The sequence below is a fragment of the Magnolia sinica genome, chromosome 13, assembly GCF_029962835.1.
Source record: "Magnolia sinica isolate HGM2019 chromosome 13, MsV1, whole genome shotgun sequence".
In the NCBI taxonomy this organism is placed as follows: domain Eukaryota; kingdom Viridiplantae; phylum Streptophyta; class Magnoliopsida; order Magnoliales; family Magnoliaceae; genus Magnolia; species Magnolia sinica.
The window spans coordinates 16,812,853-16,828,800 of NC_080585.1; the positions used below are offsets into that span (position 1 = coordinate 16,812,853).

General features: G+C 42.9%; 1 protein-coding gene across 2 annotated transcripts in view; it reads right to left on the reverse strand.

Moving 5' to 3' along the window:
* Positions 1–2,025: 2,025 nt before the first annotated feature.
* Positions 2,026–15,948, reverse strand: part of LOC131223001 (tRNase Z TRZ3, mitochondrial-like) — a 33,069-nt gene continuing 19,146 nt past the window's right edge. For both annotated transcript variants that reach the window (XM_058218279.1, XM_058218278.1), the window contains 3 exons: positions 5,244–5,752; positions 4,285–4,960; positions 2,026–2,405 (listed from right to left, as the gene is read on the reverse strand). In XM_058218279.1, the coding sequence (XP_058074262.1) occupies positions 2,088–2,405; positions 4,285–4,960; positions 5,244–5,752 (1,503 nt within the window). In that variant the 3' untranslated portion in view covers positions 2,026–2,087. The remainder of the gene's footprint in view (positions 2,406–4,284; positions 4,961–5,243; positions 5,753–15,948) is intronic.

The following is a 15,948-nucleotide window of genomic DNA, read 5'->3' on the forward strand; positions in this document are numbered from 1 at the left end:
ACCGTTCATTTTTTTTGCCTTTTTTTCTATAGCCATCCCTTTTCCAACTAGCAAGGATTGCCTAGCAAAAGTGATTCTTATAATCATTTAAAAAAAATTTCCATGATGGGCCAAGAAATAGGTGGATTAAATGATATTGACTGTCCACATTAGCAGATAGTGATCAGATGGTTAAGGGCATCTCATCTGTTGTATTTTTTGCATGGTAGCCCATGAACTGTATGTTGGGCCCAATGGAAAGTCCAGATCGATCTATACATTTCATCCTTTCTCTCCATTTGTTTAAGGGGATGATATTTACACCCCCTGTTCTGTATATCTACTCACATGTGCAGGGCTGGCCCATCAGGTTGGGCTTGGGTTTACATAAAAGGCATGACGGCCAAGCCGAACCTAAAATTTAAGCCCAACATGAGCCTGATCTGGCCCATCCCACTTAATTTTTCAAGGGCTTTTGTTCAACATCATGCATGATTGGGTACATTTAATGAACAGCCCACATATTGCACAAAACCAAGTGGCCGGGCTCGGGTCAGTCAGGCCTGGGCCATGCATAATCATCAAGGGTCAGTCTCGCGCCGGACTAATGCTTGGGTTTTACTTTACGAGCTAGGCTTGTACAAACCTTGGCCCCACCTGAACCCAAACCATTGACAGTCCCACCGATGCGGCTAACGGTGGCAATGGACTGGGCAGGCTAGGCTAGGACCTGACTCGGTTGACACCTATGATCCAAAGCCTGTACCGGCCAAAAGACTGACATGGGTCCAGCCCAAAAATTGATAAAATTACTATTCCCACTTAAATGTGACTAATGGATCAGTTGAAAGTGGACAACACATGCACAAAGAAATAAACGTTTACTATATAGGGCTCTGCTAAAATGACTCAAGCCCAATTGAAAATTGATAGGGTAATGCATAGAAGGCCAAGACCAAAAAATGGGCTGGGTCTGGACAGGCTACTCAGCCCATTGCCAACCTTACACACGGCCACATGCTAAGGATGGCAGTTTGGCACTTTATCGAAAGAGAGGACGGTTTATAATGAAAAAGAAAGGGAATGATTAGAATCCCCTTTAATCAATTTTTCTTTTTTTCAACACCCTTTATTTATTAATTTGTATAATAAGGTCGACCACTGTGCTACAGATGTTTATTTTCCCATCACCTACACAATGCTTCTAGGTTGATTGGAACCATTGATCTGGTGGCCATCGTTCAGACCATCATTTAGAGTTACGAACTAAGCTATTTTGCTTTTTATTTAGTGTCACGAACTAAGCTATTTTGCTTGTTGTTTCTGTAAGTGCATAAAATATTGTATTTTCATCTTCGTCAAATTGCATATAAGTTTTCCTCATCTTTATTCCACCTTTTTAAAACATGCTAGCTTTGCATTATTTTACATTTCATGAATTGTTTGAATTTGAGCAGCAGAACCATTGAACTACTTGTCAATGATACCTTGCAATTCACTCTCACATGTGCAAATGCATGATACATTGGGACTGCTCAAGTTCAAGCATCCCATGTGCGTATGTGCTACAATCACTCTTCAAGCATGAAAAACTATGGCGAGTGACAAACTGCATGGGTCCGAAGTGCCGCAACTAATGTTTTGTCACCCAACCCTACATGTCTCACAACCTATCTTCTCCCCACACGAGAGTGTTTGGTAAACAGGAATCACTTGTCAGTAACAGCATGTCCATAACCAGCATGCATGATATGCCATGGATTGCTAGTCACTACATAGCTTTGCTTGCATCCAGAAGGCCATATTTCTACACCCATGTCCACTCACACACATGAATATTAAAAAGGACAGAGAAACCACTTCCAGGCACACGTGTGCAAGCACCCAATCACACATGCAAAGATGCACATGCTCCACACAAGTAGATGCATGTATGCATGTGCATCTGTGATAGACTAGTATCGATGCATATGCACAAACTAGCATTGGTTCAACCAACACAGCAGATGGAACAGTACAAGTTGCACTTCTTATAAGGTCGGCACAAAAATGGCAAAATTTACTCAAATCAAAGCATAAAATCATACAACATTGTTTATTTCAAAAAATTAATCAGCCTGCTCTACAGGGAGCAAAATATCATCTGATTCATCTGTGATCATCTCATTCCTAAAGAGAAGTTTAAGGTAAGGAAGAACCTTTGGAAGTACAGGCAAGTCCGCTATGTTAATGCTCATCATGTCAAAAGCTATACAAGTTTTGTTCATGTGTGCCTCATCAAAGACTGGGATTTTTGGATATCTCTGGCTAAAATGTGTGAGGATGATGCGGTACGCACCAGCAGATGCACCCACTTCAACTGCCTCCTTTGTTGTGCTATGGTTCTTCGCAACGGCTTCTTCCACCATGCCGTCCTCAAAGGTTGCCTGCAATAATGACATGCAAAATACATTTCATCATGGACTATTTTATGCTTGTTCATAATCTTCATAGAAGTATCATATTTTTAGCAGAACTCCTGATTTGGGGCTTCAATAACCCCAAGCGCATACCAATATTTCATCATTGCCATCATCTTCACCAATATTTCATCATCGTCATCATCTTAGCCTTCTCCCAGTAATTTGGGGTCGGCTTTTAAACTGGAGATTGACAACAGTTTTACCATCGGATGCCCACCAGACATCAACCTTCCCTTTTACCTGGGCTCTCAAATGGATCATGATTGAGGGTGTCAATTTGGCTCCCTTCCACATGCATGCATCGTGGCTTATACGATGTTTATTATATTATATTTATTACATTGTGTTGTATTGTATTTATTATACACATGAGTGCGGCCATGCACACGCACAAATAACGATAGTTTTTAAATATATGATGTCACTGAACAATTCCTTGTGTTTGTGTGTATGTGCACGAGCATGTTGATTGAAAGCAACACCAGAGGAAATCCCAGTATTCATTGAAAGCACATTAAAATCTTCCTCTGCATAATCTTTAACCAAGTTCGATTCACCTACCATTTAGTTTTGACGAAGCATTCAATGTTTGATAAACTATTTAAAACAAACAAGCTGTGTATGTGGAGATAACCAATGTAGGGTGTCACATAATTAATGGGAGATAACCAGAAAGTAAACAAAAACAAAATAAAAAACTTGAACCATAGAATTTTTAATCAAAAATAAAAAAAAAAATAAAAAAATGATGCTGGCAGGGTTGGCAGGCATGCCGTTGAGAGAAAAAACATGGGTTCCAAACCCCTCAGAACCCAAAGGATGTGCATGCTATACCAATGGTACTGCGTGACTTGGAAATGAGTTAGGCTTGTCACATTTTTCTGACAAAAAAAATTCACAAAAGAAGAAAATCAGGCAACTAATCTAGTGGAGATGGGAAGCTGTGGTTGAAAGACCAACCTGGGTTCGAAATCCTCTAATGCCCCATTTCATCCAAAGGAGGTTATTATAATTGCAAAATAGTAATATGCCAACTGGAAGTGGATTGCTGAAAATGCCTAACTAATATATCTCCACTAAAATTTTTGGTCTAAAGCCCATAGCCCAATGGCATGTGATTGTGGTTCGAAACTAACATGTAAGGTTCAAACCTAGCTACCTATGAAAATAATTATAGTAGCAAGTTTTCCATGGAATGTAGACATTGGTCGTCATTTATATTTGCAAGCCACCAACTGACAATGGGGATTATCTAATAGGGAAGAATATGGGGCATGGCCTATCCATGACCAGGCCCAGCAGATGAACCACTTCCAACAGGTGGTCCCATCTGTAACCTCGTTCAGTTGAACAAAGATGCCCTTTCTTTCAAATGCCATCCCCTTTCTATCCATTTCAATTGATGTATTCTGCTAAGTGTGCCCATCCACATACCACAAGCAAACACAAGTGCCAATAAGGCATGTGAGCGAAATCTGAGCTTTAAATCAGGTGGACACACTCACTAGATCTTCTGGACCAAAAATCAGTCTGTTCCGCCACTCAAATGGATGGCTAAAACAATTTTCTAGCCATTCATTTGTCTTGTGCATTTTATCCACCAGAGTGAAACTGCTTGATATCTAGGCCGGAAGATATAAATACGTGGCCCACCAGCCAGAAAGCTCAGAATTCACAGGTGTGACATATAGGCATGTCTGATTGTGTGTGGATGGAAGGGTTTCCACAGGCATGTGGTGGGGGCCTAGCAAAACCCTCAATTGATAATATGTACCATGTTCAACCACTGCCAAGACTGCATGAACAAAAACAAGAGGAGCATTCAATCTATCAGGCTACTCACCTCGTGTATAAGAACTGTTGCTCTATAAGATGCATCTATCAGCGCTTGGCAAGGCCTTGTATCACCAGAATAGACCAGCTTCCAGCCCGGTATAGCCTTCCCTACACCATTGATTCTCTCAGCAGCTTTTAAGACAGCGCCAAATGCCTGTGGACAGTGCACAACAGGGACACTTATCAATGCCTCTAAACCCGCTTCATGTAACACTTCGTGTAATTTCTTCAGTGTAGGGAAATCCGCATCCAAGTCAACCGGGTTCCCGGGTTTCTTCCAGAAGCTTTGCATTTTGCTGCCTTTAGCAAATAAAGTCGTTTCAATATTTTGGGGCATGACCTTTCTCCCATCACTCGTGTTTATATTTCCTACACAGATAGAACTTGATGAGTCATTGCTGCCTGACTCAAGAGAACTAGCAAGAACATCCCAAGAAGCCTCTATCGTGTGCCTGCAATCCAAGAACTGCATATCAAGATCTTCGAGTCGAGAATATGCATCCAAAAATCTCTTCAGCGGCCTCGGCCCAATAACAAGCAATGGTTCATGCTGTATGCCCCTTAACAACTCACGGCGCAAGGAAAGTATCCGAGCGAGACCAGCGTGATGATCGGCATGAATGTGGGAAATCCATATACACCTTAGAACTTTGACAGCATCATCAGCACCCTTGACGCCAAGCCTGAACATAGGAAATTACAATATCTGAATATGCACTGCATGGAAAGGAAAAGACGAAAGGGAAAATTTGCGTGTGCACATGGATAGATGAAGCACATCTATCTCTCACCATCCAAAGATGGCAAGCAGGAACCAAAAGTTTCAAACTGGGATTTGCGAGACCCATTTTTGAAATACATGTTGGATTCCTGGCCAATGCCTTTGGATGGTGGGAGAAATTTGAGCACAGAAATGGAGCCCAATGAATAAGTGTTGTGTAGACGACCTTCTGAACAAGTTATTACCTTCTTTTCAGCTGGGCCAAAGTTCCCTCCCCACAATCTAACAGCAAACTTCCTTTCGAGAAGAGGTTAACATAAATAGAACTAACGTTACGATATTTAGATGGTTGTGATGAACCAGTGCCCAAAAGGACAATTTCCATGTCTTCTCTTGATATATTCTCCAAACAACTAGGAATATCAGAGCCATTCTTAACGTTGGACGTCGTGCTGCCATTTAGATGTGAAATTTCCTCTTGAGATGCATTTGTTGCTTGTGTTGCCGAGCCTTTATCAGATATACATGTGTCCACATGCATCCATGGTTCTTCAATCATGATAAGATGGTCATGCGTAGGAGGTACAGTCTGTTTAACATTTTCAGAACCGTGCCAAAATTGGCTAACATGCTTTGAAGCATCTTCTATTTCAGGTATCTCTAAAAGAAGCTCGTTAACAATCTCAGTGGGAGACTGTAAGCTTGGAATCCCAGATCTGTCCAGACCAAGCTGTGCATAAGGACGCAAATGGAACTGTAGCCCACAGAAAAAAATTACTTTGTTAATTAGAGGGAAAAGATGGACAGCATTTAGATAGTGAGAAATGCTAAGGAGACCGGTGGGGAGGAGATTGGTAAGATCCTTCTGACATGTGTATCAACATGGCAAATCTGTGCAACATCAGGGCCGTTCATCAGATTGCTCCCACAGTGAACATGTGCTGGCCCAAAATTCAGGTCAGTTCACACATCATGTGGACCAGATTTGAATGAGGAAAATGGGCAGTTGCAAAAAAGAAGTCCAGCTGTCCATATTCAGCATCAATTATGACCCACCTGATGAGTGCACAAGGCTGATTTTGGGCCAGGACATTCACAACTGGCTCCACATGATGAAAGGCTCGAACCTCTCATGCATGCCATATTGGCATGTGCCACAAAGGTCTTGCTGCAATCTCCTTTTTGGGTATTTCCTCAAATTTATCTCTAATAGCTTGACATTATCACGAAGAGTCAAAATTTAAACTAATAAGAAAAACGTCAAAACAATGTCCTAAATAAAAGGTAAACTAGCCAATAAAATGACCTAAACAAGGTTTTCAGGACCACAGGTTGAGAGGTGAAAGTACAAAACAAACTCTACTACATCATGGGATGGATTTGAACCATGGCTCTGAAAATCAGTATTTTATAGGCTGATAACGGCCATATTGTATCTATATCTGTATTTGTAGGTTCTGGCTTCAGCCTTTTTAAATTATATCATCATTGTTAATAAATTTTTTTTAAAAAATTAAATTAAATTTTTTTTAATTTTAAAAAAATAATAATAATAATAATAATAAAATCTGCCTGATATGATAACATGATATGGGCTAAATAGGCCCACCGGAAAACAATTGGTTTGCATCAGCAACAATGCCATATCTGACAATAAAGCCATAAAGGCCAAATTTTGAAATTAAAAAAACTTTTTATATTATATGATCATTGTTCCAAAAAAAAGAAGAAAATAACAACCTGATATGATAACATGATATGGGCTAAATAGGCCCACTGAAAAAGAAAAATGGTTCGCATCAGCAACAATGCCATATCTGACAATACAGCCATGAAGGCCAAATTTTGAAAAAAAAAAAAAACAACTTTCCTCTCTTTTTTTCTTTTTTTTTTTTCACTTGTCTAAATTAATATGATCATTCAGAAACTGGGACAGACCAAACCATAAATCACAAGGGGAAATACATTGAGGGCAAGATCTTATGATGGTCCTTGGGACCATATTCAAAGAGTGAAGTGGCATTGATCAATAAAGCTTCATGGGTTTTTTTAAAACTCATATGCATGGTATTTGATTCCTTCCATGCATGCTTAAGATCTCATTCAAGGTGTTCCATAACGGTAATGGTGGCCATAACAGCCACCACCGTTACCTTTACGATATGGATCATGTCTTTTTTTTATTGAAAAAAAAAAACCCGAAAAACCTGTATCTACCCGATAATGTTGATTAAAAAGTCTGAAAAACCTATAGCTGCCTCATAATAGACCATTACCGGGCTGTTATGGCCTTTATAGGGGACATAATGTTTCGTTAATAAGTGAGTAGGAGCCACACCAATGAGGAAGACGGCAACACTGCAAGTCTTGGATGCAGTGAAGACGACGACACCACAACACCAATGAAGACGACGACGTCAAAAGACCTGACGAAGAAGAAAACAGACCCAGGAAACTCGAATCGATTCCACAAACAGGAAGATCCAGAAGAGTGGATGAAAGTTGTAAAGAAAAAATACAAAGGAGCCCCTGCAGTACCCACAACGAGATCTACCACCTACTATCCTAACATTGTTCGTCAGAGGTTTCCCTGCAGGATGGCTCCCAATCAATATTTCGAGAGTCTTCGGACGAGCGGGCGCGGTCATGGACGTGATAATGCCAAGGGACCGATCAACGGGCCAGTACCGAGGTTTTGCCCTTGTTCGAATGAGCTCAGAGGAAGAACTCTCTAGAGCCGTTCTTATGTTACAGGGTGAACGATTCGGAGGGATGCCATTACTGGTTCAAAGAGCCAGGTTTGGCCCAGATCGAAACCAACAACAGAGTTCATCTTGAACTTGTACAGCAACCACGGGAACTCAAAAGAAGACTACACGAGCAAACCCTCCCCGTTGAAACACAATCTCTTTTAAAGAAGCCCTCACCAACCCCTCGAGCTCAACAGAGGCATCTCTGCCTCAAGAACCTAGAAGACCAGAGCAAGAAAATAGGAAAGGATTAGAGAAAACCTCCTTGTGAGAATTTGAACCTATTCTACATATCAACCAAGATCATCTGGACCTCTCAAAGAAGGCGTTGCAGGACTCGGTGGTGATCACCACCAGAGAGGGGGTTTCCCTCTCCCAAGTCAAAGACTGGATCGATTGCTGCTGCAGAATCAAGCCGGAGAAATATACAATCAACCCCATCGGCTACAATGAGCTGTGGATCAGGTTATGCTCGGACTTCAATCCGGGCACTCTGATTATGGCAGGAGCCCTTCACAAAGACGGACCGGTCATCAGGGTGCAATCTTGGGAAGAATTCTCCATTTTCGGGGGAGAAGACGTCTGGATTCTCATATGGGGAATCCCACTTGAACTCTAGTACGAATTCCTCATAACGGTGGCTTCGGTTTTAGGTTCCTTTATCGAACTAGACCCCAAAACCAGGGAGGGAGAGGAGGTGGTTGTGGCCAGAGTTCGGGTCCGTAGAAACAAGGGAGATCCTCTCCCACCTCACATCCAGGTGTTAGCGGAAGGCAGACAGATCAAGTTGCAGCTTTAGAGGGAAGCTAAGAACGATCCAACACTGAGATGGGGTGACTTCTGGAAGCTTCCGGAATCATGTCCTTATTCCAGGACAGTCGCTTCTGTGGAAGAATGAGCACAAATTCCATGCTCCCACGTAGCACCAAACCAAAGCCCTCTCGGACCAGCTGGCGCTCTTGAAGACTCTGGCAGAGTCCAATCACATCTCCATACGCGTGACACTCTCCCCGTGACTTAAGCCCCGTCCGTCGAAGAGACGGTTACACGTGGTGAGGCAACTCTTAATCGCCCCAGAAGCGTGCTACTCGGCACGTGCGACCCCTCCTCTCCTTCGAAGGAGATTTCGCCACGCCTCCAAACACCTGTTGCCTTCTCCAACATGTCTGAGCGCATTCGAAGAGACCGCAGATGCCTGCCACGTGGTCGGGTCGTGGAGAACCTCTCTCTCGCTCAGTCGAGACCCGAACCCGACGACGATTCGTCTTACTCGGACCCTGTATCCTTAGGATATCAAAACCCGATCGCTGCTTCAAGTCATGCTCCCACAGAACCGCGTAATCTCATCATCCCCTCTAGAATGGGACGACGATCCCGCTCCAGCTGGCCAAAGAAACGAGACCGGCTATCCAGACAGACGTCGTTACTCGATCGTGGGCAGGTGAAGACACCGTCGACTACGACAACATCTCCATGCAGTCGGAGAATTCCCCTTCTTCAATCTCCATCCTGTCCTCTTCCATCTCGCCCTTCTTAGATTGGACAAACCAAGGGCTCCTCACATTATTTCAGAAAGATCCCTCCGAGGTAGTGATCGAAGCCGAACCCTTGCAATTTTGAATCGGAGCGATGAAGGACCTCCAACCAGGGAGCTCCCATCATTTCCCAGATGATACTCACAGAGCCAAGCTGATCGACACCATCCAAAGGAAGAAGTGGATTAGGGACACAATCGGTCATGTAGGAAGGGCCTTAGGGCTATCCTTTGGGGATTGCCATGAGGACTTCATTGCCCTATTCCAGTGCGTGGAGTCTCGAGGGAGACCCTTATCGGCCACAAAAGCCCCCCGTCGTTATCTCTCCAGATCTTGCAGCAACAGAGAATTGCAGCGTCTCGTCTCGCTTACCGAAGGGTCAAATCTTCTTATAGCAACAACTCAGAGGAAAAGGGCAATCGGGGCAAATCTGTTGCCCAATGAAGATGATCTCTTGGAATGTCAGGGGAGTGGGGTCAAAGCAGAAAAGAAAACTCATTAAAGAAATCTGCACCAGGAATAACCCAGACATCGTCTGCCTTTAGGAAACCAAAGTTCCCCAATTTGATGATTACCTGATGGAGTCCCTATGGAAGTCCGGTGGAGTCCAATGGCTGGTTCTGAATTCCTCAGGTAGCTCTGGTGGCATTTTGATGGCTTGGCAATCGTCAAAGTGGGCTATGCAGTCCAACCAGATTGGCTCCTTTTCGGTTTCTGCTATTCTGAAAGAGCTAGCTTCCGGTCGTCTCTTCCTAATAGTTTCGGTTTACGGTCCTCTTCAAGATGCCAAAATAAAAGAATGTTGGGGAGAATTGAGTTCTATCCATCAGAGCTTTGCTGGCCCTTGCTGCTTCGTGGGAGATTTTAATGTTACTAGTCGTGTTGAAGAAAAATCCTGGGGGAATATGATCACTCCTGCGATGGCCGCTTTTTCGTGCTGGATTGACGATCACGAGTTACTAGACCTCCCACTAATTGGGTCCAGATTTACATGGACCAATGGGAGAGCCTCCCCAATCCAGTCTCGTCTAGATAGATTCCTGATTTCTCCAGATTGGCTGGACATCTTCCCATCTAGTTTCCAGTCAATTCTCGCTAGAGTTGCGTCGGACCACAATCCTGTTCTTCTCTCTATTGATGAACAGAATTGGGGCCCGAAACCTTTCAGATTTGACTCTTCTTGGTTGTTAATTGAAGGTTTTCATCAAATGATCTCTGATTGGTGGACTGGTTTCCAGGTACAGGGTTTCGCAGGCTACAGAATATCATCTAAACTCAAACAGTTGAAGATCTGTTTGAAGCAGTGGAAGCAGAAGGATCTCAGAGCTAGGGAATTGGAGACGGACTCCCTCCTTTCAGAGCTGCAGAAGATTAATGTAGAAGCAAAATCTTCTCCAATGTTTACCGATATGCTGACTAGAAGAATTTAGCTGATCCAATCCATCTCTGCGAGGGCTTTTGAAAAGGAAACTTCTTGGAAGCAAAAATCTCAAGCAAAATGGATTAAGGAGGGAGACAAGAACACTACCTATTTTCACAACATTGCTAACATGCGCTCCAGAATCAACAAAATCAATAGCATTGTGGTCAATGGTGATCGGCTAGAAGATAAAAACAACATTGTGGAGGAGGCCATTTCGTATTTCTCTTCGCTGCTAAAGGAAGAAGAATGGCATAGGCCTCAACTGGATCATCTAGAGATGGAGTCTATCTCCTCAGAAGACGCTTCTTAGCTCAAAGCTCCTTTCAGTGCGGAGGAAGTGTGGAAGGCAATCGAAGATTTAGGGAACGACAGGGCTCCAGGCCCTGATGGATTTCCCATTTCGTTTTTTCAACACTTCTGGGAGATTATCAGAACAGACATGCTGGACTTTTGTAATGAATTTCATAGCAGATCAAAGTTGTCCACAGGGCTGGGGGCCACGTTCATAGCTCTGATTCCAAAGACTGCTGGGGCAGCTACGTTCAAAGAATTTAGGCCGATCAGTTTGATAGGGGGTCCTTACAAAATCCTTGCTAAAGTTTTAACTTCCCGGCTCAAGAAGGTGATAGGCAAGATCATTTCAGGCAATCAAAGTGCCTTCATTCCTGGTAGGCAAATAGTGGATTGTGCCCTTATAGCAAATGAATGCTTGGACTCTAGCCTCAAATCCGGGTCCAAGAATATCATTTGCAAGTTGGATATCGAAAAAGCGTATGATCACGTAGATTGGGGCTTTCTGGATTACATGATGATGTGGATGGGATTTGGGGTCAAATGGAGAGGTTGGATAAAAGCATGCATAGGCTCAGTCTTCTTCTCCATCCTTATCGATGGTTCTCCCTACGGTTTTGATGGGGACATCATGCGCACACGCGCACGCACACCACCACCCTACGCACATACGTACGCAGGAGGGCCCCAATATCGATTTGGCTTGATGACGACGTCTAGGGACGGTCTCCTAACTAGAAGACAAAGTTTTGGTTCAAAAGGGTGGGCCCGATAGTCAAAAAAAGCCCATCATGGGATCTCATGATCGTGGCCCACTCGTTGGATTGATTTCATATTTTAAGTTTTGCTTATTGTTATTATTTAAAACATCGTGAATGTTTTAGATTTCTTTGTTTGGTTTTTATTTTAGTTTACTTCATCGACAAGTAATAGGTTGCACACACGGTGCGAGTTTTTGGGGTATAAGGTTTTTCCTATAAATAGGCACCCAAGCTTAATAAAAATTCCTACTTTATTTTTCTGCTCTCTTAGTAAGTTGTAGAAGAATTCAAAAGTGGGTGCAAAGCCCTCCCTTTTCGAAGGGCTAACTACGTGGTGTGAAGCTACATCTATCCCCATCCGTCCCTACCATTTCTCATCCATATATCTCATCTTCTATTATCATTATTGCTTTGAATTTCTCAGCTTTTGCAGCTATTCATCCCCCTCTAGCCAGTTACCAGAATCTGAACTTGTAGGAGGGCTGAAACATCGGCGGAGCACTACGTCTTGACCTTACGTCGAATCATCGTCAAACTTGGAGGAATTGGAAGTCTCCCCTGTCCGACTAAGGCTTAGGTGTCACTTTGGGGAGGCGGTCTTCCATCACACGTGCGGCCAGCCCACCCGCGCACGTGCATCAGCCCCGGGCCACCATCCGCACGCAGGAGCTTTCTCCAGGTCAGGTTTTCCTCTTTTCATTCTTATTTCCTAAACCCTAGCTTTAGTTTGCATTAGCCCCAATTTATTTGCCCATTTTTTCACCCTAGGGTTCCTTGAATTGAGATTGGGGAATCCCTTGGATTAGGGACTGTTTGTTATGCATGTGTGGTTGATTTCTATTTCCCTTTGAGCATCGTTTGGTTTATAATTTTTATTGGTCCAGTCGTAACTTGGGTAGGCCTGGACCCGCATAGATTCCCCTTTACTTGAATGTTTGGACTTTTTATATGAGATATGGAATTTGTGTAATTGTTTCTAAACTAAGATGATTTTAAGCCTGAAATCTCACACATCATGTTTAATTTCATGTCCTGCATCAGGTTTCTTCAAAAGCTCGAGGGGGTTACGACAAGGAGATCCCTTATCTCCCTTTCTATTCCCGATTGTTGGTAAAGCTCTGTCCAAGCTACTGCACAAAGGCCAAGCTGAAGGTTTTTTGTGTGGTTGCAGATTGAAAGGTATGCCGCACCCGATCTCTCACATCCAGTTCACGGATGACATCCTGATATTCTCTGAAGCAAGCCCTGATAAGGTGGACTTCCAATGCACTACAATTCAATGCTTCGAAGCTGTTTCTGGCCTGCGTGTCAATTTAGCAAAATAAAAAATGCATGGGGTCAATCTAACACTAGAGGAGCTCAACTCTTTTGCTGAAGTTTTCGACTGTACGGCAGCCTCTCTCCCCTCTTCTTTGTTGGTCTTCCCCTTTGCTACGGTTCGCCTCCTATTCATCAGTAGGAGAAAGTCATAGCAAGGTTCCAGACTTATCTCGCCAGATGGAAAGCCCGCTATCTTTCGCTGGGAGGTCAGCTCACCCTTATGTGGCCCTATCCAATTTACCGTTGTATTTTATGTCGGTCTTCAGATGCCCGAGTCCGGTGTTGGTTTCCCTTGAAAAGCTCAGATGAGACTTCCTTTGACATGGCAAGGAAGAAAAGAAATTTCATCTTTTAAATTGGAAAGAAGTGTGTAGCCAAATTCAGGAAGGAGGTGCAGGGATAAAAGACCTAAAGTCGATGAATCGGGCCCTCTTGGGGAAATGGAAGTGGAGACTAGGTCGGGAAACGGAAACCTTTGGAACATTATAATCAAAAGCAAGTACGGCAAATCAAAGGGTGGATGGTGGACAAAAGACTCCTCGAACTACAAGGCGTTGGCTATTTGGAAAGACATCGTGAAAACGAAAAAGACGGTTCTTAAAGGTGACGACTTCGATCTGGGGAAGGGTTCAAACATCAGATTTTGGGAAGATATCTGGTTGGGGGAGGCCCCTCTAAAGGACAGATTTCGCAATATTTATCTTCTAGCCCCCCATAAAGATGTATCGATGGCCGACTGTTATTCCATTGTAGGAGACAACATAGTTTGAAATCTTCTTTGCAGAAGGAATCTGAACGATTGGGAGCTTTCGGAATATTCGGCCTTGTGGAAGATCTCTACTCGGCTAGGCCCTCACAGAAAGACATTGATAGGCTTATATGGAGACTGGAAAAGTCTCGTAGATTTTCTGTTAAATCTCTATCAGCTGATTCACAACAATCCGGTCGGTTCCGCTCCCCTTCACCCATCGCATATCTAGAGATACTCGGCCCCCCCTAAGATCGCCGTTTTCGGATGGCTAGTCAGTAAGAAGAAGATTCTAACCATAAATAATCTGGAAAAAAAAAGAGGGATGTCGTTAGCCAACATCTGCCTCTGTTGTATGAGAGACGAAGAATCAGTTGATCACCTCCTACTGCACTGCTGTTTCATATCCAGAATCCGGTCCGATTTCTGCTCTTGGTTCAATATTTTCTGGTGCGTTCCCGAATCGGTGGATCAACTTCTGTTTGCTTGGCATGGGGTAAAAATCGGCAAAAAGAAGTCCAAGCTTTGGAGGATGGCTATTCTCTCTATCTGGTGGTCCGTCTAGATTGAAAGAAATAGCAGATGCTTTGAGGACATCTCTAATTCGATCGACGCAGTTATATCCAAGTCCAAGCGTCTCTTAATTGAATGGGCCTCCTCTGTAGACTTTTGGAAGGCTAGCGATCTTAATTTTTTAGGTGTTTAGGGTGTTTGCAATCTCTGCAGACTCCCTCTTCTTTTTGTATCTCTCTTTTATTAATGCAATTGTTATCTTTCAGAAAAAAAAAAAAAAAAAAATGTTTCATTAACGGCAGATACAGGTCATTTTTTCCATAACGGTTGTTTGGCCGAATGTGTGTAGGATGGTTCTCCCGAATGCGTGTTTAAAGTGTTTCCAAGATGAGGAATCAGTGGATCATCTCTTTATCCATTGCTTGTTTGCTAAAGGTTTGTAGGATTGCTTCTTCAAAATGTTTGAAGTAGCATGGGTGATGCCAGGGTCAATTGATCGCTTATTTCTATTGTGGCATGGTGGGGGAAAAGGACAAATTGAGAGGAAAGTTTGGTGTCTTAGCTTGCTAGAGGGGATATGGTTCCTATGGTTAAAAGGGAATGAAAGATGCTTTAGGAACCATCGGGGGCAAGTGTTTGAGGTGTTTAGTAGGGCTAAATCACATGTAATAGAGTGGGCAATATTGTCTAAAGTCATAGTTCAGTTTCCGGTTTGTTGGCGTGAGTTGTAGCTTTTTCAGTTGAAGTACACTTGTTTTCTTTAAGCTTTTGCCTTCTTTTAATAAAATATCAATGTTCGAAGAAAAAAAATATTGTAAAGGATCATGGCAGAAAAATTACAACATGCTCACTCATGTCAACACATAACTTAAAGAATTAAGCATGAAAAGTAACCTAAATGTCATATAAATATACCATGCTAGCCATCATCTCATCGGTTAAAGCCTTCAATCAGGATTCCCATAGTGACAATGGGCCTAAGTTATCAGCTTTGGAGAGAACATTGTGCATCATTGTGAACCCTCCTTTGGGTCGATATGACATGCAAGTGATTCTCCCATTCATGAAGCCAGTACATGCCAAAACATGCGGCGACGTTCTTCCTCTTCACGAGCTAGACGGAAGCTCTCTCTCCTAGCTATAGTAAGTTCTCGATCTGAATCTTCGTCAGAATCAATAATATCTTCATCACGAATGCCCATATATTCAGGACCAAACACTTCCTGTCGAGCTGCATCCAAAATATCATCTTTCTTCTTTTGTACAGCAGCACGTTTACCCTTCGACTCATCCAGACTAGCTTGCATTAAAAGCATTATCTCTTTCGGTACTCTACTACATGGCGCAACTTGACCCTTTCGATGTGCCAAATGTTGTTTGAGACGGGTAATTCCACCAGTCACTAGTCTATCACAATACTTGCACTTCATTTGGTGCCTAGTACCACCAACCCTCTCACAATGTTGCCATCCAATATCATCACTTACTTGTTGTTGGCCAGATCCAAACATTTCTTTAGGCTTAGGTAGACACTAGATAATTAGATTTGAGTATGAGTGTATCTGTGTATGACCTATATTAATAAAGATGATTTTATATTCTAACTAAA